The 25,498-nt window shown below is 39.4% G+C and overlaps 1 protein-coding gene across 5 annotated transcripts in view; it reads right to left on the minus strand.

Annotated features, from left to right (window-relative positions):
* The window catches only part of BTD (biotinidase), a 45,782-nt gene that overhangs the window by 16,251 nt on the left and 4,033 nt on the right, over nt 1-25,498 (minus strand). The window contains exon 1 of one of the 5 annotated variants that reach the window (XM_009239301.4): nt 19,486-19,639. The exons of the other annotated variants lie outside the window; for them this stretch is intronic. Coding sequence (XP_009237576.3) covers nt 19,486-19,505 — 20 coding nt within the window. The 5' untranslated portion in view covers nt 19,506-19,639. Of the gene's footprint in view, nt 1-19,485; nt 19,640-25,498 lie in introns of those variants that run through there. 5 annotated transcript variants of the gene reach the window in all.

Raw genomic sequence — 25,498 nt, forward strand, 5'->3', positions numbered from 1 at the left:
CAAAACAAAACAAAACAACCACTGCGGAGTCTTCAATATGCTGCAGGGGAAATAAGCAGAAATTTCAAGGTAGCTCTCCCAAGGGAGATTCTGGATGATCAGACCAGAGCAGAGGGTCTCAAATGTAAGCATGCCATCAGAGTCACCTGAGGGCTTGAACACACAGATCTCTGGAGCCCATGCCTGGAAGTTTTGATTGAGTAGGTATGGAATAGGGTCGGAGAATCTGCATTTTATGGCAAATTCCAAGGTGATGCTGATGCTCCTGGTCTGAGTCACACTTGGAGAACCAATTGAGTAGAAGATAAAGGAATGTATATCCTATATTCTGACTCCTATCGTTCCCTTATGTCAAAGAAAGTTATGAGTCAGAAATATCATCTTCATTTCTCAGGTGCCTCTTCAATAGGGCTGATGGAATTTGGGCAGATTTCAAAGTATTTCTACCATATTTAGTGAAAATAAGCAGCAAAGAAAGCATTAAACACTCAAACTAGAGGGAAAAATCTCCCCTAAACAATTTGATGCAGGTCAGTTAAAGGACTCAGTGCTTGTCTTGGCAGGAATACCACTGAAGAACCAGGTTGTTATTGGTTTTTGCTTAAATAAAGTTCCTGATTTAAAAAAAGGTGGGGGGCAATATGGTAGACTAGATAATCTGAAAAATGTTTCAACCATATCCTGCAAAAATGGAACAGATTATTTTTAAATGCATATTTGAGTTTGCAGGAAAGTTAAAGGAAATCCTGGGTGGTTGAAAATGAACTGTGAAAAAATCTTAAACTATTGATTGGAGACCTTGACCAGGCAGCAAGGAAAATACACACACATAAGGCTTTTCCACCGTCAGTCAGTCCTGGGACACATGAATGGTGCGGGCACTTCTAGCTACACTGTTCTTCTGGAATGCTTATGGCTTCCAAAAAACATCGTCAAATTCTCTGAAATGAGTTTCAATGAGTGTCAGCAAGGTATTGCTTTTAAAAGCCTTTGGGAAATTTCTTACCCATTTTCTTCTTGGACTACCTTAAAGAACCACCTTCTAGATAATGTGGACCTGAGGGCTTGACATCCAGAAGAAAAAGAACCAGTGTATGGAAAAGGTGATGTCTTAGAACCACATGTCAAAATTTTCAGGGAAGTTGTGCTCAGAAATGTGGGCAATGTAATGGCTTTGTGATTATTAAATGTATGATGGACACAATATTGCTGATTGTATAGTGCACACAACATCTCTAGATGTATGGTGGATGCAACATAACTGTATGATGGATACAACCTCCCCAAGCCTGTGGTGGATACAGAATCTCTAAGCCTGTGGTGGATGTAACCTCTCAAAGTGTGTGGTGGATACAATGTCACTACATCAAGTCCCATTACCCTTGTGCTCATCTCTACCAGTACTCAGGAGTGAAAAATGCAGATGGAGATGCTCGGGATGCAAAGAGTGGAGAACAATGTGGTGGGTAATAGGGCCAAGGAACCCTGTTCCCCAAACCAAAAGAATAACCCTTGGGGCTGGGCATGGTAGCTCATGCCTGTAATCCCAGCACTTTGGGAGGCCAAGGTGGGTAGATCACCTGAGGTCAGGAGTTCAAGACCAGCCTAGCCAACATGGTGAAAACCCAACTCTACTAAAAGTACAAAAAATTAGCCAGGACTGGTGGTGGGCACTGTAATCCCAGCTACTTGGGAGGCTGAAGCAAGAGAATAGCTTGAACCTGGGAGGCGGAGATTGCAGTGAGCCGAGATCGTGCCACTGCACTCCAGCCTGGGCAATAAGAGCGAAACTCCATCTCAAAAAACAAAACAAAACAAAACAAAAGAATAACGCTTAATAGGATAGGCTAGAAACACTGACGCTGGATGATAGTAGAAATTATGAAAGAAACAATTTTAAAAAGCTAAAGTAAACCACAGTGCTGGAAATAACACACCAAAGGCCACCTTCTCTCATGCAGAGGCCAAGAGGTATATATTTAGGAGTGGCATAGTCAAAATTACCAAGAGAGGCCAGGCACGGTAGCTCATCCCTGTAATCCCAACACTTTGGGAGGGTGAGGTAGGAGGATCGCTTGAGCCCAGGAGGTTGAAACTAGCCTGGGCAACATGGAGAAACACTGTCTCTACCAAAAAAAAATTTTTTTTAATTAGCTGGGCATGGTGGCATGCACTTGTAGTCCTAGCTACTCGGAAGGATGAGATGGGAGCATCGCTTGAGTCTGGGAGGCAGGGGTTGCAGTGAGCTGTGATTGCAGGACCCTGTCTTAAGAGGAACAGCAAAAAGCAGGCAAATGGGTCCTGGTGCCGTAGCTTCTGAGAACCTGTGGAGGTGCTCTTGATCCATGCGTGGTGGGAAGCACAGTGAGCCGGCATGCTGTGGCTGCTCAGGGGTGTTTGGTTGGAGGGCAGAGCTCAATCAAGAATGATGGTAACCTTTCCAGATCTGTTCACCAACTTGGCTGTCTTCTTCACCCATGGCATGGCAGATGTGTAGAGAAATGATTAGTATTTCTATCTTTGCCTCTCTTCCTGGAGGCATTGGACATTTTGGTTTTCTTCTGCTTTGGTCAAATGAGTAACTATTTGTATGCCTTTTTTCCTCTGACAGACGGTTCCAAGTCAGCCATAGCTGCATTCTGGTTCTAACACAAGTGCCATTGCCCTGTGCCATCTAGACTCCTAGTAGGACAGACATATGACTAGCTCCCCTATGTCCTATAGCTTCTTTTTCTTTTCTTTCTTTTTTTTTTTTTTTTTTTTTTTTTTTTTTGAGACAGGGTCTTGCTCTGTTGCCCAGGCTGGAGTACAGTGGCATGATCATAGCTCACAGCAGCCTCAAACTCCTAGGCTCAAGTGATCCCTCCCCAACAGCCTCTCAAGTAGCTGGGACTACAGGTGCATGCTACAATGTGTGACTAATTTTTTAGTTTTTTATAGAGATGGGGTCTTGCTATGTGGCTCAAGCTAGTCTTGAACTCCAGGCCTCAAGCAATCCTCTCACCTAAAGTGCTGGGATTACAGCTGTGAGCCACCACGCCTGGCCTCTGTCCTACAGCTTTACCTGGCATGAGTGTCTGAGTCCTCCAGAGCTGGGGCTCCCTGAGGGTGTTGGGAGTACAGGGTTGGGTACTGGAGGTTTCAGCATCTTCCATGATAGTTGTAGATGCAATATTCCTCAGCATTAGAGGCAAAGCAGAGGATCTTCCAGCTCCTTTTGTAAAGAAGTTACTCTTAAAGTAGAAGGAGACTGCTACCCATAGCCAGGATTTCACCCAAATCTATTCTGACCAAAAGCCCACATGCTTTTTAATGCAACCACACTCAAAATAGTGGTGGTGGGGGAGGTTGATTGAATATGACACTGGGATGGCTGAATAACAACAGGAATAATAGCATCTTAGGCCATACACAAAAATAAACTCAATCAGGAGTTGAATGTCAAATGTTAGAAAAACTAGCATAAATTAGAATTAGGTATCAGATACTTGAAACAACTTTCTAAAATTTGGAACAGTTAAAATAAAAGAAGAAAGAGATTGACAAATTAAAATTTACATGCAAAATATAAACATCAAGGCAACACTTATAAACAGGCAATGAACAAGAACAGATTTTAACAAGAAAATAAATCATAAACAAACACTTTGGAAGTCTTTGAACTTATATACAAAATAAAAAATTAAAACTGGTACTACTCAAAATATTAATTTTGGAAAAAAATTAAGGGATAAACCAGTACAGTGATAAAGAATAGCAATGTCTTCCTAGTATAAACAAGTTTGAAAACTCGTATTATGAGTCACAAACAGTGTATTTCTGGGATTTTATCTTAGGAAGTCATTCAAAAGAAGGAAAAAAGATATTTGCTGAAGTAATGGCATACCATGGAGGTAAAGAATACAGGCTTTTGATTTTCTGCACATCTGAGTTGAAATCCTGCTCTGATGCTTACTTGTTTCATAATCTTGTTATATTTAACATAACTAAACTTAAATTCCTTCCCCTATAAGTTGCAATAAAAACATCTGATGTGGCTGGGTATGGTGGCTCACATCTGTAATCCTAGCACTTTGGGAGGCCAAGGTGGGAGGATTGCTTGAGGCTAGGAGTTCAAGTCCAGCCTGGAAAACATAGTGAGACCCTCTCTACAAAAATTTAAAAAACGTTAGCAGAACATGGTGGCACACACCTGTAGTCCCAGCTACTTGGGAGGTTCAGGTGGGAGGATCACCTGAGTCCAAGAGTTCAAGACTGCAGGGAGCCATAACTACACGACTGCACTCCAGCCTCGGCAACATGGTGAGACCCCCATCTCTACCAAAACAAAGTTAAAATCCAACATAAAATGCCTCATGTTTAATAAGTTGAGGCTAGCTGAAACTGAAGAATGAATCCCAATAGATGACAGCTAGAAACAAACAATATCCAATAGGAAGAAAATTAGGAAAATGAATGAATATCAGTCAGGTGGAATACTAAACAAAAATTTAAAAGATAATTGTGAAGATTCTGAAAATAAAATATGCTTAAGGTGTGCTAAACAAACACTTAATGAAAAATTTTATATATGTACTGTGATAATAGCTAAGTTAAAAATGTATGCATGTAAACAAAGATTGAAAATCAATGTGAACAAATGAAAACATGAAGGTTATTTTATGAGGATTTAAAATGTCTTCTTCAATGTTACACCGTTTTTCTAATAAATGAAAACCATAAGGAAAAATAAATAAATAAATGGCTGACTTCAGGTTTTCAGTCCAGCCTGTAAGGAGCTTGGAAGTCGCCACTCCATCCTAACAAGTGGAACACTAAACAAGCTGAAAACCAACAACTCTTCCTAGATACATCAGGGAATTGATGTCACAGGGCAAACTGCTGTCCCCAGTATTACAGAAACACACAAGTGCATTCAGTCACAACTTACCACAGCACAAACCCACAAGCAGAACCTCCATGGGAACGAATACTGGGGTAGGAAAACCTAAAATGTTAACTGATGAATTGCTGGAGGCTCAGTGTAGATGAGTCAGAGGGGGCCAAAACTCCAGAGGGGGCCAAGCGCGGTGACTCACGCCTGTAATCCCAGCACTCTGGGAGGCTGAGGCAGGCAGATCATGAGGTCAAGAGATCGAGACCATCCTGGCCAACATGGTGAATCCCTGTCTCTACTAAAAATACAAAAATTATCTGGGTGTGGTGGCGGGCGCCTGTAGTCCCAGCTACTCGGGAGGCCGAGACAGAATTGCTTGAACCCGGGAGGTGGAGATTGTAGTGAGCCGAGATCACACCACTGCACTCCAGCCTGGCATGAGAGCGAGACTCCGTCTCAAAACAAACAGAAAAAAACAAAACAAAACAAACAAACAAAAAAAACAACTCCAGAGGGGCCCAGTCTTAGATGGAGGCACCCGCACTTTTGTAAGTTTTACCTCTAGGAGCTCTACCAGGTTCTCACCATGAAGACTGGAGAAAAAAATCCTCCCATGCTTCTGCCAGAGGAACAGGGAAAGGAAACAAAGCATTCTGGTCTTTAGCGGCCCTCTCCTCCAGAGAAACTATTTTTACCTATTGGGGTTTTATCAAAGCTTAACTGACCTGGGGGAAGGGAAATACCCAACTCTAGCCCCATTCTGTCCAGCCTGAGTGGTGTTGGGGGCTGAGAAGCACTTGTAAAGTTCACAGTCCATAAACACAGGCTCCCTAAAGATTGAGGCCTAATTATAAGACAATAGAACACATTCCCTCCTACCACATTTCATTTAAATGCCTTTTTACTGCAGTTCCTTTACTTAGCACATCAAGTCCAACTTCCAACAAAAAATTACAAGGTATACTAAAAGGTAAAAAATTGAGTTTCAAAACAGAGCAGGCATCAGAACCAGAGTCAGGCCAGGTGTGGTGGCTCATGTCTGCAATCCCAGCACTTAGGGAGGCCAAGGAGCTTAAGGCCAGGAGTTCAAGACCAGCCTGGCCAACATGGTGAAACCCTGTCTTTACTAAAAATACAAAAATTGGCCAGGCATGGTGGCACACGCCTATAGTCCCAGCTACTTGGGAGGCTGAGGCACGAGAAATGCTGGAACCCAGGAGGCGGAGGTTGCAGTGAGCTGTTATCACACCACTGTACTCCAGCCTGGGTGACAGAGGGAGACTTTGTCTCAAAAAAACCTCCCGGAAGAACCAGAGTCAGATATGGCAGGGATGTTGTAATTATCAGACTAGCAATTTAAAATAAATATGATGAATATGCCAAAGGCTCTACTGAAAAAAAAACAACAGACAACATGCAAAAACAGATGGGTAATCTAAGCAGGGAGATGGAAATTCTAAGAAAGAATCAAAAAAGAAATGCTCGAGATTAAAAAACATTAACAGAAATGAAGGATCACTTTAATGGATTCATTAGTAGATTGGACATGGCTGAGGAAGGAATCCCTGAGCCTGAGAATATGACAATAGAAATGCCCAAAACTGAAAAGCAAAGAGAAAAAAGACTGAAAAAAAGAAAAAAATCAAACAGTGGAACTACGAAAGTTATAAATATGTACAATGGGAATACCAGAAGGAGAAAGAATAGAAGCAATATCTGAGGCAATAATGACTGAGAATTTCCCCAGATTAATATCAGATGCTAAACCACAGACCCAGGAAGCTCAGAGAACACCAATCAGGTTAACTGCCAAAAATGAAAATAAAAAATAAAAAAATCTACATGTAGGCAAATCATATTCAAATTGCAGAAAAGCAAAGATAAAGAAAAAAATCCTGAAAGAAGCCAGAGGGATAAAACATCTTATCAATAGAGGAGCAAAGATAAGATAGATATCTGACTTCTCAGAAATCATGTAAACAATAAGACAGTGATGTGAAATATTTAAAGTGTTGAGAGGAAAAAAGTACCAGCCTAGCATTGTGTGTCTGTATTAGTCCATTCTCACACTGCTATAAAGAACTACCTGAAGCTGGGTAATTTATGAAGAAAAGAGGTTTAATTGACTCACAGTTCCACAGGCTGCATAAGAAGCATGGCTGGGAGGCCTCAGGAAACTTAGAATCATGACAGAAGGGCAAAGGGGAAGCAAGCACATCTTCACATGGTGGCAGAAGACAGAGAGAGCTAAGTGGGAAGTGCTACACACTTTTAAACAACCAGATCTCATGAGAACTCTATCATGACACAACACTAGAGGGATAGTGCTAAACTGTTAGAAACCATCCACATGATCCAATCACCTCCCACCAGGCCACACAATTCAACATGAGATTTGGGTGGGACCACAGAGCCAAACCATATAAACATCCTACAAAATTAACCTTCAAAAGCAGAGAAATAAGATCTTTCAGACAAAATCATGTGACAAAATCTCATAAAATGTTCAATGAAAACACCAAAACTCAGAAGAGTGGAAGACAAAAATAGGAACAACGAACAAAGGCAGCAAGTAGAAAAAAGTAACAAATATGGTAGATAATAATCCAACTATATCAATAATCAATTTAAAAGTCAATGGTATAAATATATCAATTCAAAACAAGAGATTGTTACAGTAGATAAAAAAACATGACTCAACTATATGTTGTCTACAAGAAACCCACTTTATAAAGACACACATAGATTGTGTAGTAAATGGATGGATATACCATCCTAATAGTAACCAATATGGTTTGGCTGTGTCCCCACCCAAATCTCACCTTGAATTGTAGTAATCCCCACGTATCAAAGGTGGAGCCAGGTGGAGATAATTGAATCATGCAGGTGGTTTCCCACATACTGTTCTCATGGTAGTGAATAAGTCTCATGAAATCTGATGGTTTTATAAATGGAAGCTCCTCTGCACAAACTCTCTTGCCTGCTACCATGTAAGACACGCCTTTGCTCCTCATTTGCCTTCTGCCATGATTGTGAAGCCTCCCCAGCCATGTGGAACTGTGAGTCCATTAAACCTCTTTCCTTTATAAATTACCCAGTCTCAGGTATGTCTTTATTAACAGCATGAAAACAGACTAACATAGTCATCAAGAGAAAGCAGGAATAGCTATACAAATTTCAGACAGAGCTGACTTTAGACCAAGGAAAGTTATCAGGATTAAAAAGTGGGTCACAAAATGATAAAGGGGTCAATTCAACATGAAATAAAAATCCTTAATGTGCATGTGCCAACAACGGAGCATCAAAATACATGAGGCAAAAATGGACAGAACTGCAAAGAGAAACAGATGTATCCACTATTATAACTGTAAACTTCAACACCCCTCTATCAGTAATGGATAAAATCCAGAACACAGAAAATCAGTAAGGACACAGTTGAATTCAGTAGCACCATCAATCAACTGTATACAAGGGACACCTATAGACTACTTCATCTAATAACAGCAAAGTACAGATTCTTCTCAAACTCACATGGAACATTTACCACGACAAAACACACCATGAGCCATAAAACACACCTTAACAGATTTAAAAGAGTAGAAATAATACAATGTCTGCTCTCAGACCACAGTAGAATTAAACTAAAAATCAATAACATAAATTTAGCAAGAAATACCCAAAATACTTGGAAATAAAACTGCACAGTTTTAAATAACAAATGGGTCAGAAAAGAAATCTCAAGAGAAATGTACAAAAGAATTAAGACATAAGATCAGTAGTCTAAAGTTTTACTTCAAGAAACTAGAAAAAGAAGAGCAATTTAATTCCAAAGTAAGAAGAATGAAAGAAATAATAAACACTAGAGTAGAAATCAATGAAATGTAAAGCAGGAGATCAATAGAGAAAAATGAGACTAAATTCTGGTTCTTTGAAAAGATCAAGAAAAATCAATAAGCCTCTAGCCAGGCTAAGAAAAAAAAAATAGAGAAGACACATATTACTGACATGAGCAATGAAAGAGGGCATATAATTACAGATCCCATGGACACCAAAAGAATAATAAAGGAATATTATAAACAACTTTATGCCCCAAAATTTGATAACCTAGATGTCAACTTAAGAAATTGATGTCCGGGCACGGTGACTCACACCTGTAATCCCAGCACTTTGGGAGGCTGAGGCGGGTGGATCACCTGAGGTCAGGAGTTTGAGACCAGCCTGGCCAACATAGTGAAACCCCATCTCTACTAAAAATACAAAAATTAGCCAGGCATGGTGGTGGGCACCTGTAATTCCAGCTACTTCGGAGGCTGAGGCAGAAGAATTGCTTGAACCAGGGAGGCAGAGGTTGCAGTGAGCCAAGATCGCACCATTGCATCCCAGCCTGGGCAACAAGAGCGAAACTCCATCTCAAAGGAAAAAAAAGAAAATAATAACCAATTCCTTAAAAGACAGAATTTGCTAAAACTCACACAAGAAAAACAGACAATCTGAAGAGGCCTACATGTATTAGAGAAATTGAATCAATAATTCATGATCTTTTAAAACAGAGATCACCAAGTCCAGGTGGGTTCACTGGTGAATTCTACCAAACATTCAGAAATAAATTATACCAATTCTCTACTATCTCTTCCAGAAGACAGAAACAGAGGGAATACTTCTTAACTCATTCCATGAGGGCAGAATTACCCCAATACTGAAACAGACAAAGATATTACAAGAAAAGAAATCTACTGTGAGGATTAATTTTAGGTGTCAACTTGAATGGATTAAGGAACACTGTAGAAACCTGGTAAAACGTTACTTTTGGATGTGCTTGTGATCAGCATGAGGAGATGAGTGTGTGAGTCTAAGGGGACTAGGTAAAGATGAGCCACCCTCACAGTGTGGGCAGGCACCATCTAATAAGCCAAGAGACAAGAGAGAACAAAAACAGAAAAAGCAAGTGTGTTGATTTATCTGCAGGAGCTGGGATATACCCTTCCTCTCCTGCCCTTGCGTGTTACAACTCCCTGGCCTGTGGACTCCAGGACTTGCACCAGCAGCCCCCTGGGTTCTCAGGCCTTCGGCCTTGGACTGAGTTATGCCATTGACATTCCAGGGTCTCCAGCTTGCAGATGGCCTGTTATTGGACTTTTCAGCCTCCATAATTGTGTGAGCCAATTCCTCTAATAAATCTCTTTCGTATATCTCTCTCTATATATATCCTATTGGCACTGTCTCCCTGTTATGGGAAGTCAGGGACCCTGAACGGAGGGACCAGCTGGAGCTGTGGCAGAGGAACATAAATTGTGAATATTTCATCTTAATATGGACATTTATCAGTTCTCAAATAACACTTTTATAATTTCTTATGCCTGTCTTTAATCTCTTAATCCTGTTATCTTCGTAAGCTGAAGATGTACGTCACCTCAGGACCACTGTGATAATTGTGCTAACTGTACAGATTGTAAAACATGTGTGGTTGAAAAATATGAAATCAGTGCACCTTGAAAAAGAACAGAATAATAGCGATTTTTATGGAACAAGGGAAGACAACCATAAGGTCTGACTGCCTGTGGGGTTGGGCTAAAAGAGCCATATTTTTCTTCTTGCAGAGAGCCTATAAATGGACGTGCAAGTAGGAAACATATTGTTAAATTCTTTTCCTAGCAAGGAATATTAATATTAATACCATGGGAAAGGAATGTGTTCCTGGGGGGAGGTCTATAAACAGCCATTCTGGGAATGTCTGTCTTGTGCAATTGAGATAAGGACTGAGATAAGCCCTGGTCTCCTGCAGAACCCTCAGGCTTACTAGGGTTGGGAAAACTCAGCCCTGGTAAATTTGTGGTCAGACTGGTTCTCTGGTCTTGAACCCTGTTTTCTGTTGTTTAAGATGTTTATCAAGACAATACGTGCACCGCTGAACATAGACCATTATCAGTGGTTCTGCTTTTGCCCTTTGCCCTGAGATCTTTGTTGGACCCTTATCAGTGGTTCTGCTTTTGCCCTTTGCCCTGTTCCCTCAGAAGCATGTGATCTTTGTTAGACCCTTATCAGTGGTTCTGCTTTTTGCCCTTTGAAGCATGTGATCTTTGTATCTACTCTCTGTTCTTACACCCCCTCCCCTTTTGAAACCCTTAATAAAAACTTGCTGGTCTGAGACTCAGGCAGGCATCATGGTCCTACTGATATGTGATGTCACCTCTGGTGGCCCAGCTGTAAAATTCCTCTCTTTGTACTGTCTCTCTTTATTTCTCAGCCAGCCGACACTTATGGAAAATAGAACCTATGTTGAAATATTGGGGGTGGGTTCTCCCAGTATCTCCCTAGAGAATTCTGACTAATACAACTACAGAGCAATATCTCTCATAAATATAGATGCAATAATCCTTAGCAAAATCCTTAGGTTGGTGCAAAAGTCATTTGCCATTACTTTCATAGGCAAAAACCACAATGACTTTTACACCAACAAATATTAGCAAATTGAATCTAATAATCCATAGAAGAAATTATACACCATGACTAAGTGAGATTTATCTCAGGTATGAAAGGTTGGTTCAATATTTGAAAATCAATCTATGTAATCTATCACATTAACAGGCTAAATAAGAAAGATCACATGGCTCAGGAGGTGGAGGCTGCAGTGAGCTGTATTTGTACCACTGCACTCCAGCTGGTGCAACAGAGTGAGACCCTGTCTCAAAAAAAGAAAAGAAAAATCACATGATTATATCAATAGACGCAGAAAAATAGATGTCAAATAGATGTATTTGACAAAGTACCATACCCATTTGGAATGATAATAACTCTCAGTAAACTACGAATAGAGGGGAACTTCCTCAACTTGATTTAAAAAACCACCTACAGCTAACATCACAGTTAGTGGTGAGAAACTAGAGGCTTTATACAAAGATCATGAACAAGGTAATGATGTCCCTTCTCACCACTGCTTTTCAACATCATACTGTAAGTCCTAGCTAATGCAAAAAGCAAAGAAAAGATACACAGACTGGGAAAGAGGAAATAAAACTGCCTTTGTTCACAGATGAAATTGTCATCGATGTAGAAAATTGGAATGAATTAATTAAAAATATCTGGAACTAATAAGTTATTATACCAATGTTGTAGGATACAAGGTTCATATGCAAACATCAATTTATTTCTCATATATCAGCAAAGAACAGTGGACTTTTAGGTTTAAAACATAATACTATTGGCTGGGCGCAGTGGCTCACGTCTGTAATCCCAGCACTTTGGGAGGCCAAGGCAGGTGGATCACGAGGTCAGGAGATTGAGACCATCCTGGCTAACACGGTGAAACCCCATCTCTACGAAAAATACAAAACATTAGCCGGGTGTGGTGGCAGGCGTCTGTAGTCCCAGCTACTCGGGAGGCTGAGGCAGGACAATGGTGTGAACCTGGGAGGTGGAGCTTGCAGTGAGCCGAGTTCGCACCACTGCACTCTAGCCTGGGCGACAGAGCGAGACTCAAAAAAATAAAAAAAAAATTTTAAAAACCATAATACTATTTATATTTGTACCCTACATATGAAATATTTAGGTATAAATCTTTTAAAAACGTATACGGTCTGCATGAAAAAACTACAAAACTCTGTTGAAAAAAATCAAAGCAGCACTAAATAAATGCAGAGACTCAATATTGTTAAGATGTCAGTTCTTGCCAACAACTTGATCTATAGATTCAACACAATCCCAACTGAAATCCCAACAAGTTATTTTGTAGGTATCAACAAACTCATTCTAAACTGTATATGGAGCAGTGGCTTATGCCTGTAAGCTCAGCACTTTAAGAGGCCAAGGCAGGAGGATCATTTGAGGCCAGGAGTTTGAGACCACCAGCCTGGGCAAAATAGAGAGACCCCATTCTCTACAAAATTAAAAAAAAATTAAGTTAGCTGGGCAAGGCGGTGTGTGCCTGTAGTCCTGACTATTCAGCAGATGGAAGTGGGAGGATCACTTGATCCCAGGAGTTCAAGGTTATAGTGAGCTATGATCACGCCACTGCATTCCAGCCTGGATGACAGAGCGAGACCTGTCTCTAAATAAATACATAAAAATAAATTGCATATGGAGAGGTAAAAGACCAAGAATGGCCAATACAATATTGAAGAAGAATGAAGTCAGAACACTCACACTACCAACTTCAAGACATTATAAAACTGTGGTAATCAAGACAACATGATATTTTATCAATTGGCCAAAGAACAGACAAATAGATGGAACAGAATAGAGAATCTAGAAATAGACCCACATAAATACAGTCAACTGGTCTTATTTATTTATTTATTTTACAAATGAGGTCTTGCTATGTTGCCTAGGCTGGACTCAAATTCCTAGGCTCAAGCAATTCTTCCACCTCAGCCTCCTAAAGAAAACTATTGAACTCTACTGAGCAGCTGGGACTACAAGTGTGCACCACTGCACACCAGGCTATAGTTAACTCATCTTTGACAAAGGCAATGTGATGGAGCAAAGACAGTCTTTTCAACAAATGGTGCTGGAAAAAATGGACACCCACATGTAAAAAATAAATCTAGATAAAGATCTTATACCCTTCACAAGAAGTAACTCAAAACAGATCATAGATCTAAATGTAAAGTACAAAACTATAAAACTCTTAGAAGATAACATAGGAGAACAGCTAGATGACCTTGTGTTGGGCAAAAAAGAAAGAATTGATACACTGGACTTCACTAAATGTAAAACTTTTGATCTGCAAATGAAACTATCAAGAAAAGAAGAAGATAAGCTACAGACTGAGAGAAAATATTTGCAAAAGATTTATCAGATAAAGGAATGTTATCCAAAATATCAAAGAACTCTCAAAACTCAACAATAAGAAAGTAAACAACTTGATTAAAAAATAGGCAAAAGACCGGGCATGGTGGCTCACGCCTGTAATCCCAGCACTTTGGGAGGCCAAGGCAGGCAGATCGCGAGGTCAAGAGGTCGAGACCATCCTAGCCAACATAGTGAAACCCTGTCTCTACTAAAAATACAAAAAATTAGGTGGGTGTGGTGGCTCGTGCCTGTAGTCCCAGCTACTCGGGTGGCTGAGGCAGGAGAATCGCTTGAACCCAGGAGGCGGAGGTTGCAGTGAGCTGAGATTCCACCACTGCACTCCAGCCTGGGTGACAGAGTGAGACTCAAAAAAAAAAATACATAAATAAAATAAAATAAGCAAAAGATCTGAACAGACATCTCACCAAGGAAGATATACAAATGGCAATAAATTTATGAAAAGATGCTCAGCATCATATGTCATAAGGGAATTGCAAATTAAAAAAATTAAGATACCACTGTGCACCTATTAGAATAGTCAAAATCCAAAACACTGACAAGACTAAATGCTTAGTTTGGTGGAAGGAAAAATCACAACTTTTTTTTTAAGATGAAGTCTTGCTCTTGTCCCCTAGGCTGGAGTACAATGGTGCAATCTTGGCTCACTGCAACCTCCACCTCCCAGGTTCAAGCAATTCTCCTGCCTCAGCCACCTGAGTAGCTGGGATTACAGGCATCTGCCACCACGCCCGGCTAATTTCTGTATTTTTAGTAGAGACAGGGTTTCTCTATGTTGGTCAGGCTTGTCTTGAACTCCTGACCTCAGGTGATCTGCCTGCCTCGGCCTTCCAAAATTGCTGGGATTACAGGTGTGAGCCACCGCGCCTGGCCCAAAACAGTTTTTAAAAAGACTAAATGCTGTTGAGAATGTAGAGCAACAGGAAGTCTGATTCATTGTTGATGGGAACACAAAATGATACAACCACTTTGGAAGACAGCTTGGCATTTTCTTACAAAATGAAGCATACTCTTATCATATGATTCAGCAATCATGTTCTTTGTATTTACCCAAAAGAGTAGAAAACTTATGTCTCCAAAAAAACTGCACAGGAGTGTTTATAGCAGTTTTTTTAATAGTTACCAAAACTTGGAAGCAATCAAGATATTCTTCAGTAGGTGAATGGATTAATAAAGTGTGGTACATTCAGACAATGGAATATTATTCGGTGCTAAAAAGAAATGAGCTATCAAGCCATGAAAAGATATGGAGGAACCTTAGATGTATATTACTAAAGGAAAGAAACCAATCTGAAAAGGCTACATACTGTATGATTCCAATATGTAACATTTCCAGTGGTGGAAAAAGCAAAATTGCAGAGATGGTAAAATGATCAGTGGTTGCCAAGGGTTAAGGGAGAAAGAAGTGAATCCTAATGTAAACTCTGGACTTCATGTTATAATAATGTGTCAATGCAGGTTCATTGATTACAACAAACATACTATTCTAGTCTGGGATATTGATAACAGGGAAGGCTATGCATGTATCAGGACAGGGAGTATATGTAAACTTTCTGTACTTTCTGCTCAATTTTATTGTGAGCATAAAACTTCTCTTTAAAAAAAAGCATTTAAAAAACAAAAACTAAAAACAAGTAACTGAAAACTGGAGTGGTGAGGTGATACTGGAACATGTCCCAATCTTGATATCCAAGCGGTTTAGATTTTAAAGACCATGAAGGACAGAAAGACAAGATGTCGAGGTTGGAGTGAGATCTGTGCATATAGCTAGGAACCTTAAGGAATGATTCCTTTATTGAAAGGATGGACAAAAACAAACAAATATCTGCCTGCCTGCCAAAGTAACTATCTGACGTAGAAACTTGTATATCTCATCTTGGGCTCTGAGCAGGGGAAAAAAATACTCCTTGAAAGTCATAACCAACATAATCAAAGGTTTTCCTTATGTGGGTTCATGATTCAAAAACTCACAACATACATGACCCAGGTAACTCTATGCCAAGAAATGAGCACAAAGTGATTTTGAGATGTTATCAGTCCTAAGATGCCTGGAAAAGCCTATCCACATACTCTCTTCTTGAAGATTGAGTGTCCTGGGTTGAAGAACAAGGTAAACAAGAGCTCAAAATTCAAAATTACAAAACACACAAGGAAGCAAATATTATGCAAGAAAGTTAAAGAATACAGCAAAATCAGGCCCCCAACAACTTCAGATGGAAGGATTACTAGTGCAAATTGTCAAATAAGTACACTGAAGATGATTAAAGAAGTACTCATAGGACTCTAAAACAGGTAAAAGAATAAGATATTGTTGGCTGGGAGTGGTGGCTCATGCCTATAATCCCAGCACTTTGGAAGGCCAAGGCAGGAAGATAACTTGAGCCGAGGAGTTGGAGGCCAGCATGGACAACATGGCAAAACCCCATCTCTACAAAAAATACAAAAATTAGCTGTGTGTGGTGGTGCATGCCTGTAGTCCCAGCTACTTGGGTGGCTAAGGTAGGGTGATTGCTTGAGCTCAGAGGCGGAGGTGGCAGTGAGCTGAGATCACACCACTACACTGTAGCCTGGGTAATAGAGAGAGACTCTGTGTCAAAAAAAAAAAAAAAAAAAAAGATATTGTCAAATAAAACCACATGGAGACATTTTGTGGCATGGGAGTTAGAATCATCAAAAAATTTGATTAGAATGTACCACAGAGATGACAAAAGGGAAAAAAAGAAGATGAGACATGGAAGACATACATGATGTTCCATGATATTTCTCACTGGAATTTCAGAAGGGGAAAATAGAGGCTGGGTGCAATGGCTCATGCCTGTAATCCCAACACTTTGGAGGTCAAGATGAGAGGATCACTTGAGGCCAGGAGTTCAAGACCAGCCTGGGCAATATAATCTCTACAAAAAGTAAAAAAGTATTAGCTGGGCATGGTGGCGTACACCTGTGGTCCCAGCATCTCAAGAGGCTGAGGTGGTAGGATTGCTTGAGCCCAGGAGTTCAAGGCTGCAGTGGGCTACGGCTGTGCCTCTGTACTCCAGCTTGGGCGACAGAGCAAGACCTTGACTTAAAAAAAAAAAAAAAAAAAGAGAGGGAGAAAATACATAAAATGACACATGACACATTACACATGTTTGAAGGTATAATAGGTGAGAATTTTAACAATAAAATACAGAAATCCATAGATTGAAGACAACCAAAAAGAAATCTATACACAACATAAAGAAACGAGAACACCAAATATTTCAAGAAGAAAAAAATCTTAGACGCAACCAGAGGGAAGAGAGATTGCCTTCAAAGATATGGTGATTTGAAAACAGCAGACTTTTCAAGAGTAACAATAGAAGTAAGAAAACAAAATCTTCAATGTGCTAAGAAAAAATAACTGTGAACCAGAATGGCCTTGTTCACACATAAACCTCCTACAAATAAACAGTAGAGGAAAAACTCACTCAAAAATGAGTAAATAAAAAGCTCAAGATCTTTTGAAAGATACTATAACAAAGGTTATACCCCAGAAAATTGCCACAACACAAATAAAAACTGTGACAAAACATTCTGCCACGAGTGAAAAAAACTGTCTATATTAAATAAAAGCACAAAATAGACCAAGAGAATTAAAAGATGAAAGGGAAAAAGGGGAGAAGGGGAGGAAAAGAGGAGAAGAGGAGAAGGTGAGGAGGGGGAAGAGGGAAGAAGAGAGAAGGGAGAAGGGAGTGGGGACTAGAAAGCTGGGAGACAGATGAAATATTATCTGGCAGGGCTCAGGAAAGAAGCAGAAGAAAAAATTAAAACATCAGGAAATTATGGCAAAGATAGAAGCAGCAGAAGAAATCAGATGATGCTGTAAATAAATAAGCAACATGAATGGAAATACAGAATTGAAAAGGAGTCCAAGAAAATGATAGACAGGGAGAACAGTGAACGAGATCCATCATAAGCATAATTGGAAAATGCATAAAAGAAAAAGAAATAATGTGTGGTGGACACACCCTAAGGTGACTCCTTGTATAATCCTCTTTTCTTGAGTGCAGGTGGAAATTGTGCTCTGTTTCTAGCCAATAGAATATGACAAAGGTGAAGGGCTTTCACATATGTAGTTAAAATCCCAAGCCAGTTAATCTAGTTAATCAAAAGAGATTATCCTGGTGGGTCTGACTTAATCAGGTCTTTAAAAAAAGAACTGGGGTGCTCCCAGATTTCAGACACACTCTCTCCCCGGCTGACCTTGAAGAAGCAAGCCACCATGAATACTACAACTGCAAGGAAATTCATTCTTTCAACAATCAGTCAAATTTGGAAGAAAACTCAGCCTCAGATGAGACCATGAGGCCAGCTGACAACTTCACTGTAGCCTTGTGAGATGCTGACCAGAGGATCCAGTAAAACTATGCTCAGACTCCTGACACATAGAGATTTTGAGATAATAAATGGGTCTTGTTTTAAGCTGCTAAATATGTTGTAGGATAAATTTTTATATAACAATAGACAACATATAATGAAGGAAAAAAATTTAAAGATGTAATTGAAGAAAACTCAACAGAAATAAAAGCATATTTCAATTTATAGCTTGAAAAGAGATAGCAGAACTCAAGAAAGAAAGGAACAGAACATCAACATCAGCAGATAGCCTAGTAAAATTCTTGATCTTCAAAGATAAAGTAAGAATCATTTGGGAAGCTAAATAAAAAGATCAAGAGCATTTATTAGGGGCAAAATAATCAGGCTGTCCTCAGACTTTACTACAATAACAACAATGCCAGTAAAAGCCTATAGAATCCTTCCAGAAAATAAAATATAAGCCAGAAATTATATATTATGCCAACCTATGATTGAAGTAAAGAAAAAAACTAGATAATAGGTATGAAAATGTAAGAACTCAGGGAATATTATTCTCATCGGTCTCATCAGCCTTCTTTGAAAAAATGCATAGAGGGTAATCTTCAGCCAACTAAGAGGTGAATGGAAAAACTGGCAAGAGCCTTGAATATAAAATAAACATGAGGATTATATTTATAGAACACAGTGCAAATGTTATTAACTCTGGCAATGTAGAAATTGTAAAACTAACAAAAGGTAGTAACAGTGAGGAAAAAAGTAATGGCATGCTCAAGAAAGCAAAAGGAAGGAAATAAAAATGAGTGGAAATTAAATTAGAAAACAGAAAAATGAGAGAATGAATAAGTATGTCCAAGGAGTTGTTGTTTAGAGAAAAAAAAAAGGTAAAGACAAATGATCAGCTAATCTAATTAAGAAAAAAAGAGAAACAAATATACAAAACAAATATAATAGAGAAATCTATAAATGCAGAAGAAATTTTTTTTAAAAAGAATAATCATCTCATTCAATCCTATATTGATAAGCTTGAAAATTTAGATGAGTAGTTTCCTAGAAAAAAATACATTATTTGTTTTTTCTTTTCTTTTTTTCTTTTTTTTGAAACTGTCTCACTCCATCACCCAGGCTGGAGTGCAGTGGTGCAATCTCAGCTCATTGCAACCTCTGCCTCCTGGGTTCAAGCAATCCTTGTGCCTCAGCCTCCAGAGTAGCTGGGACTGAAAAATATATTTTTACCAAAACTTCAGATAAAAGAAAACACTAAACCATGCCAACAAGCATAGAAGAAATAGTTATCAAACAATCATTCCCTCCCATTCTCCACCCTCAAAACAGGCCCAAATAGTTTCTAGAAGAATTCTTTCTAACTATAAAGGAAAAAATAATCCTAATGCTACTCAATGTGTGCGAGAATATAGTAAAAGAAGGCATTTTTTTCTTATGAAGTGATAAAAATCTGATAATAAAACCTGACAAAGGCAAGAGTCATGTAGGACCCAGGATCCCTCTCTTTCTGGGCCTAACTTCTTGGCATGTAGCTTCCATCTTCAGAGTCATCTTGTGGTTCCAAAATGACTTCTACAACTCCAATTATCATGTTGTACAGAGGAAGAGTACAGAAGGTACTTGCCAGTTTCATCAGCTTTCCTAAAAGCCCTGCCCAGTGACTCATATTTAAATTGCTTTGGCCCATGTGCGGACACATGACCACTCCTAGCTACAAGGAAGGCTGGGCAATGTAAACTGCATTATCACCTTGAATAAAATCAGGATTTTTCCAGGTAAAATACAGGTGGCCCAGTTAAATTTAACTTTCAGATAAATATGTTGGAACATACTTACACTAAAAAAAAAAAATGCATTGTTCATCTAAAGTTCAAATTCAACTGGGAGTTTTGGTGTCCTGTTTTTTTTTTTTTTTTTTTCTAAATCTGACAACATTACCCATGAGGGATCAAGTAACCACAACCCTGACTTTTATAGTCATCACCTCTTTGTTTTTAAAAATAGCTTCATCACCCAATGTGCATCCCTAGACACTGTAGTTTAGTCTTGTCCATTAAAAAATACCCTATCTTTTAAATCTCTTTTAATCTAAAGGTTCCTCTTCCATCCCTTCTAGTTCCTTAAAACTAATACAATAAACAAGATGGCTTCAAAAGAATGAAGTCCAGGGACTACTTGCCCTACCAATATCAAGACTTATTTTAAAAATATAGAAATTAAGATAGTGTGGGATTGGTGTTAGGACAGGAAAAGAACAAAGAGTATAGAAATACACCATAAATATGAGAGCTTGACATTCCACAGAGGGGAAATTATGTATCACTGGGATGAGAATGAACGATATTACGAATGGTGCTTGGACAACTGCATGTTATGGTAAATTGACTATAAAAAAGGCCAGTAATTGCTCCCCTCTCTGTATCCATGTTCCATTATCATGTAACTCGAATGCCTTTAACTCAGAGTCTGAGCCCAGCCACATAACTTGCTTTGGCTAATGAGATGTTAGCAAACACTGCACATAGAGGCTTGCACAATGAGGCTCATTCCCTTTTGCAACCTGCTGCCATCGAATGAAGCAGTCCAGCTAGCCTGCTGAGTGGTAGAGCTATGTGGCTCACTGGCAATATGCCCGCTATCCCAGTAGACAACCAGCTAACCTCCAGGGGCCGAGTGACTCAGTTCACTGGCAACTGACCACAGATACACGAGTGAGCCCAGTTGAGCCCAGCCTCATAGGAATATATGTTAAATAAATGGTGGTTCTTTTAAGCCACTAAGTTTTGGGGTGGTTAATTACACAGCAAATCTAATTGACATATTATATGGATTCTTACTTCTCAACATACAAAAATCAATTCCAGGTAGAGACTTAAATATAAAAAACAAAACTTTACACTTTTTGATATAGAAAAAAATCTTCATAACCTCAGGTTAGAAAAAGTTTTCTTTAGCAAGTTACCAAAAAAAAAAAAAACACACACATAAGGAAGACCAATTGTCAAATGTGACTATAAAAAAGCCCTTTATACCTCTAAAATCACTATTAACAAAGTTAAAAGACAAATAATTAGCATTCAGAATACGTAAAGGACATCTACAAATCAAAAAGCAAAAGATAATCCAATAAGGAAATGCGCAACAGATTTAAACAGGTAATTAACAGAAAAAGAAACACGCATGGCCAATATACATATACAAATATAACTTAACCTCATTGGTAGTCAGAGAAATGGAACCGAGAAGCCATTTCACATTTAAAAATTTTTAAAGCTCCACAGTTGAGACTATGGAGAAAGGGTAGCTCTTATACACAGACGTTGGGAGTATAAATTGGTACAATACTTTGGAGATCAAATGATGATGACCTCCACCTCGATATATATGTAGAAACTCTCACACATGTGCACAAGAAGGAAACATGCAAGAATTTCAGAGCACACTGTTTCCAAAAAAACTAAAAAAGACCAAATATCCATCATCTAAAGAATGGATAGGCCGGGCGCGGTGGCTCACGCCTATAATCCCAGCACTTTGGGAGGCCGAGACGGGCGGATCACGAGGTCAGGAGATCGAGACCATCCTGGATAACACAGTGAAACCCCGTCTCTACTAAAAATACAAAAAAAATTAGCCGGGTGTGGTGGCGGGTGCCTGTAGTCCCAGCTACTCGGGAGGCTGAGGCAGGAGAATGGCGTGAACCCGGGAGGCGGAGCTTGCAGTGAGCCGAGATGACGCCACTGCACTCCAGCCTGGGCGACAGAGCGAGACTCTGTCTCAAAAAAAAAAAAAAAAAAAGAATGGATAATATGGGAACTATAAACACCAAATTCAAGATAGTGGTTACCTCTGCAGGACAGGAAAGGAGGTATAATGGGGAAGGGACACACAGGGGGCTTCATTATATTTGTGATGTATTTCTTAAGCCAGGGGCTGGGTACATGGGTGTATATTAATCTCTGATCCTATTCATGTGTCTGAAAGATGTCATAAATGTTAAATGTATTTTTTTGAAGTGAAAAGAATATATCACAGCTAAGCTCCAAAGAAGAACTCAAAGGTTATGATGTAAAAAGAAGTTTAAGGGCTTAAGTTCATCATGAAGACGTCCCCAGTTCAACCCCCAAACCTTGCGAATCACTCAGAGATTCTTCCCCGGAGATAAATCTTTGTTTTGCTGACATGGAGAATAGATTATTATCAAAACAAAGCAATACAGTACAAATTAAAAAGTTAAAGGAAAGGGCTGTAATGAATGCTAATGGCAGAAGAAGCAAGTGAAAACAGAAAATATTTCAACACTAGTACCATATTACATGGGTGATAGCTGCTCGCCTACCCTGTGGGACACTCCCCCAAGTATGGAATTCCATCACACAGAGAAATACTATGATTTCTTTTTTTTTTTTTTTTTTGAGACGGAGTCTTGCTCTGTTGCCAGGCTGGAGTGCAGTGGTGCAATCTCAGCTCACTGCAACCTCCAACTCCTGAGTTCAAGTGATTCTCCTGCCTCAGCCTCCCCAGTAGCTGGGATTACAGGCGCACATCACCACGCACAACTAATTTTTGTATTTTTAGTAGAGACGGGGTTTCACCATGTTGGCCAGAATGGTGTCAATCTACTGACCTCGTGATCCGCCTGCCTCGGCCTCCCAAAGTGTTGGGATTACAGGTGTGAGCCACCGCTCTGAGCTATATTTTCATTTCTAAGCCATTTGAGATAAATCTCTTACATCCTCATAGCACAACATACAGTTGTCACTATTTCCTGGTGCATTTTACACAAGTAAACGTCCTCGTCAGTGATGTAATGACTGCTGCTGTCAAACTATCTCAAATGTTCTTAAAAAAAAAACAAAAAAAAAAACCCAAAACCCATAATGGATGAACACAAAGCTAAAACAAGGGAACAACATACCTTCTGTTTTCTTCCCACAGCACTCTCTGCTCCAGTCCCAGGTCTCCCTGGCATTAAAATGTAGAGTAAAGGCACAGGGCTTGCCAGCCCAAGCCAAAGGCAGGAATCCAAGCTTTCTCTAGGTCACAGGGTACCTGGGGAAAACTCCCAGTGTCTGTCAACTGGCATCAGGCACTGGGAATTTTTATTATCAAGCTTTTTTATTAATGAGTTATTATTGATATCAATCCTCAGCTCAATAATAAAGTTGCTTTTCACTGGGTTTGTTTCAAGCCTGTTGCTGAGCTTCGGTACTTTGAAGTCCACAGATTTAATGAGAAGCAAAGAAAATCAATTTAACCCACTTTATTCAAAGAACCTTTTCATTACATTATTTTACTTGCTATGTTGACATATTTCCTACAACGTATTTCCGGCTGTACAGTTTTTGCATTGCTATAAAAAATAGTGTTCTACATAGATTCCTTTTTTTGTTGTTTCTGCCTTTTTATTTTTAAGATATTCAGTTTCAGTTTTATCTTATGTCAGGCAATTTCATTTTTAGCTTCTATAATGTATCACAAATGACCTTGATTCATTTCCTCATTTGATAAGTAAACATTTCACATTTTGATAACACGTTTGTGAGAATACTTAATCACAAGTTCAGCTAGTGTTATGCTTTAAAATAATCACAAGGATTTTTAGTGTCCTTGTTAGTATATTGAAATTAAAATGCACTATCCCGATTTGGGGGCTTTAAGAGTTACTGCCTGTAGAAGCTGCAATCTTTAGAGAATAAATTGTCTCCAGGCACTATATTTGCAACTCTTACTAAATTACCTGGTTGCCTGGATATCTCCTTGGCCCAGATAGAAGAAAACCACCAATTTGCTCTTTTTCATAATCTCAAATCCAGAACCTACAAATAGAGTAATTGGTATGCAAATTCTTTGATGACTAGCTCTGCTCTTTGGAGAGCATGTTATGAGTATTTTAGCCTTTTCTTTTAAAAAGCTTAGATCTATTCCTCCTTTGACTTCCTCCCACCAATCAGTAAATAAGCAAAAACAAGTAACATGTCAGTAAAATATCCAACAAATAAAATTTTATACCTATTGCCAATGAAAGTAATAAAGAATGTGGATAGTGCTTACAGAGTATGCACAGAGGGCCTCTGAAAAATTACAAAATAATCCTGGGATCCTGTCAGGGGTATACAATCTTTTGGCTTCCCTGGGCCACACTGGAAGAAGAAGAATTGTTTTTGGGCCACACATAAAATACACTAACACGAATGATAGCTGATGAGCTTAAAAAAAAAAAAGGGTCGGTGCATAAATCTCATAAAGAAAGTTTATGAATTCATGTTGGGCCGCATTCAAAGCCGTCCTGGGCCAAGGGTTGGACAAGCTGGCTGTAATTACAATTGGATTGCAAAGGAGTTGCTCCTTGGCCCTGTTAATCCAGGGGGCCAGAACTCAAATCACTTCTTTCTGCTGAATCATCAAGCCCAAGTTAACAATTGAACACTGCATCCTGAACTGAAAGGTGTAAAGGTGAAAGCAAGTTTAAACAATCCCAATGATTTTTCTTTTCGTTAAATGGCAGAATCCAGCCAGTTGAGTATTTAACCTTTTACAAAACCAGTTAACTGAATTCCAGGTATTTGTTCCAATTCAGAGTTCAGTTTTCATTGCACTTCATACTGAGTGGTTCTGTCAGTGTTTCTTTTGACACAGAAGTAGGCCCGGTGAACTGACTACCATCGATACTAGCTTATTCTGTCAGTGTCAAATCAGCCTTGAACCTGTCAATCCAAATTAATCAACAGTATTACTTTGGTGACAGGCAATCATATGTTTAATTAGTAACTCATGTTTCTGGCATGAATACAGAGCTAGGGTTCTCAACTCTGGGCTGCAAAGCAAAATCAGGTAGCAGCTTTTAAAAAATATAGGTGCCTGACTTGTCCTAAGATGCTGATTCAGGAGATCTGGGGTAGGGCTCAAGTAACTATTTGGAAAAAGCTCTCCAAGTGACTCTGATGCAACAGGGGCAGAGACTGTCACAAAAGGTACTGATATAAATAATACATGATGGAAGGGGGTGGGGTCTGTACTTCAACAAGGACAGGAGGCATTGTGTCAAGGACTATTCAAAGTGGAAAGATGATTTCACATCTTTTTTTTTTTTTTTGAGACAGGGTCTCGCTCTGTCACCCAGGCTAGAGTGCAGTGGTGCAATCTTGGTTTACTGCAACATCTACCTCCCTGGCTCACGCGATCCTCCCACCTCAACCTCCCAAATAGCTGGGATTACAGGCACGTGCCACCACACCCAGATAATTTTTGTATTTTAGTAGAGATGGGGTTTCACCATGTTGGCCAGGCTGGTCTCGAACTGCTGACCTCAGATGATGTGCCCACCTCGGCCTCCCAAAGTGCTGGGATTACAGGCATGAGCCATTGTTCCCAGCCCATTTCACATCTTTCTGGAATGTCAATTTTACTTGACAGGTAAGCAGTTTAAAATGTCATTTTTATTTTGGGTGATTTCATAGGTATATATATATAACT

The sequence above is a fragment of the Pongo abelii genome, chromosome 2 (genome assembly GCF_028885655.2).
Source record: "Pongo abelii isolate AG06213 chromosome 2, NHGRI_mPonAbe1-v2.0_pri, whole genome shotgun sequence".
NCBI lineage: Eukaryota > Metazoa > Chordata > Mammalia > Primates > Hominidae > Pongo > Pongo abelii.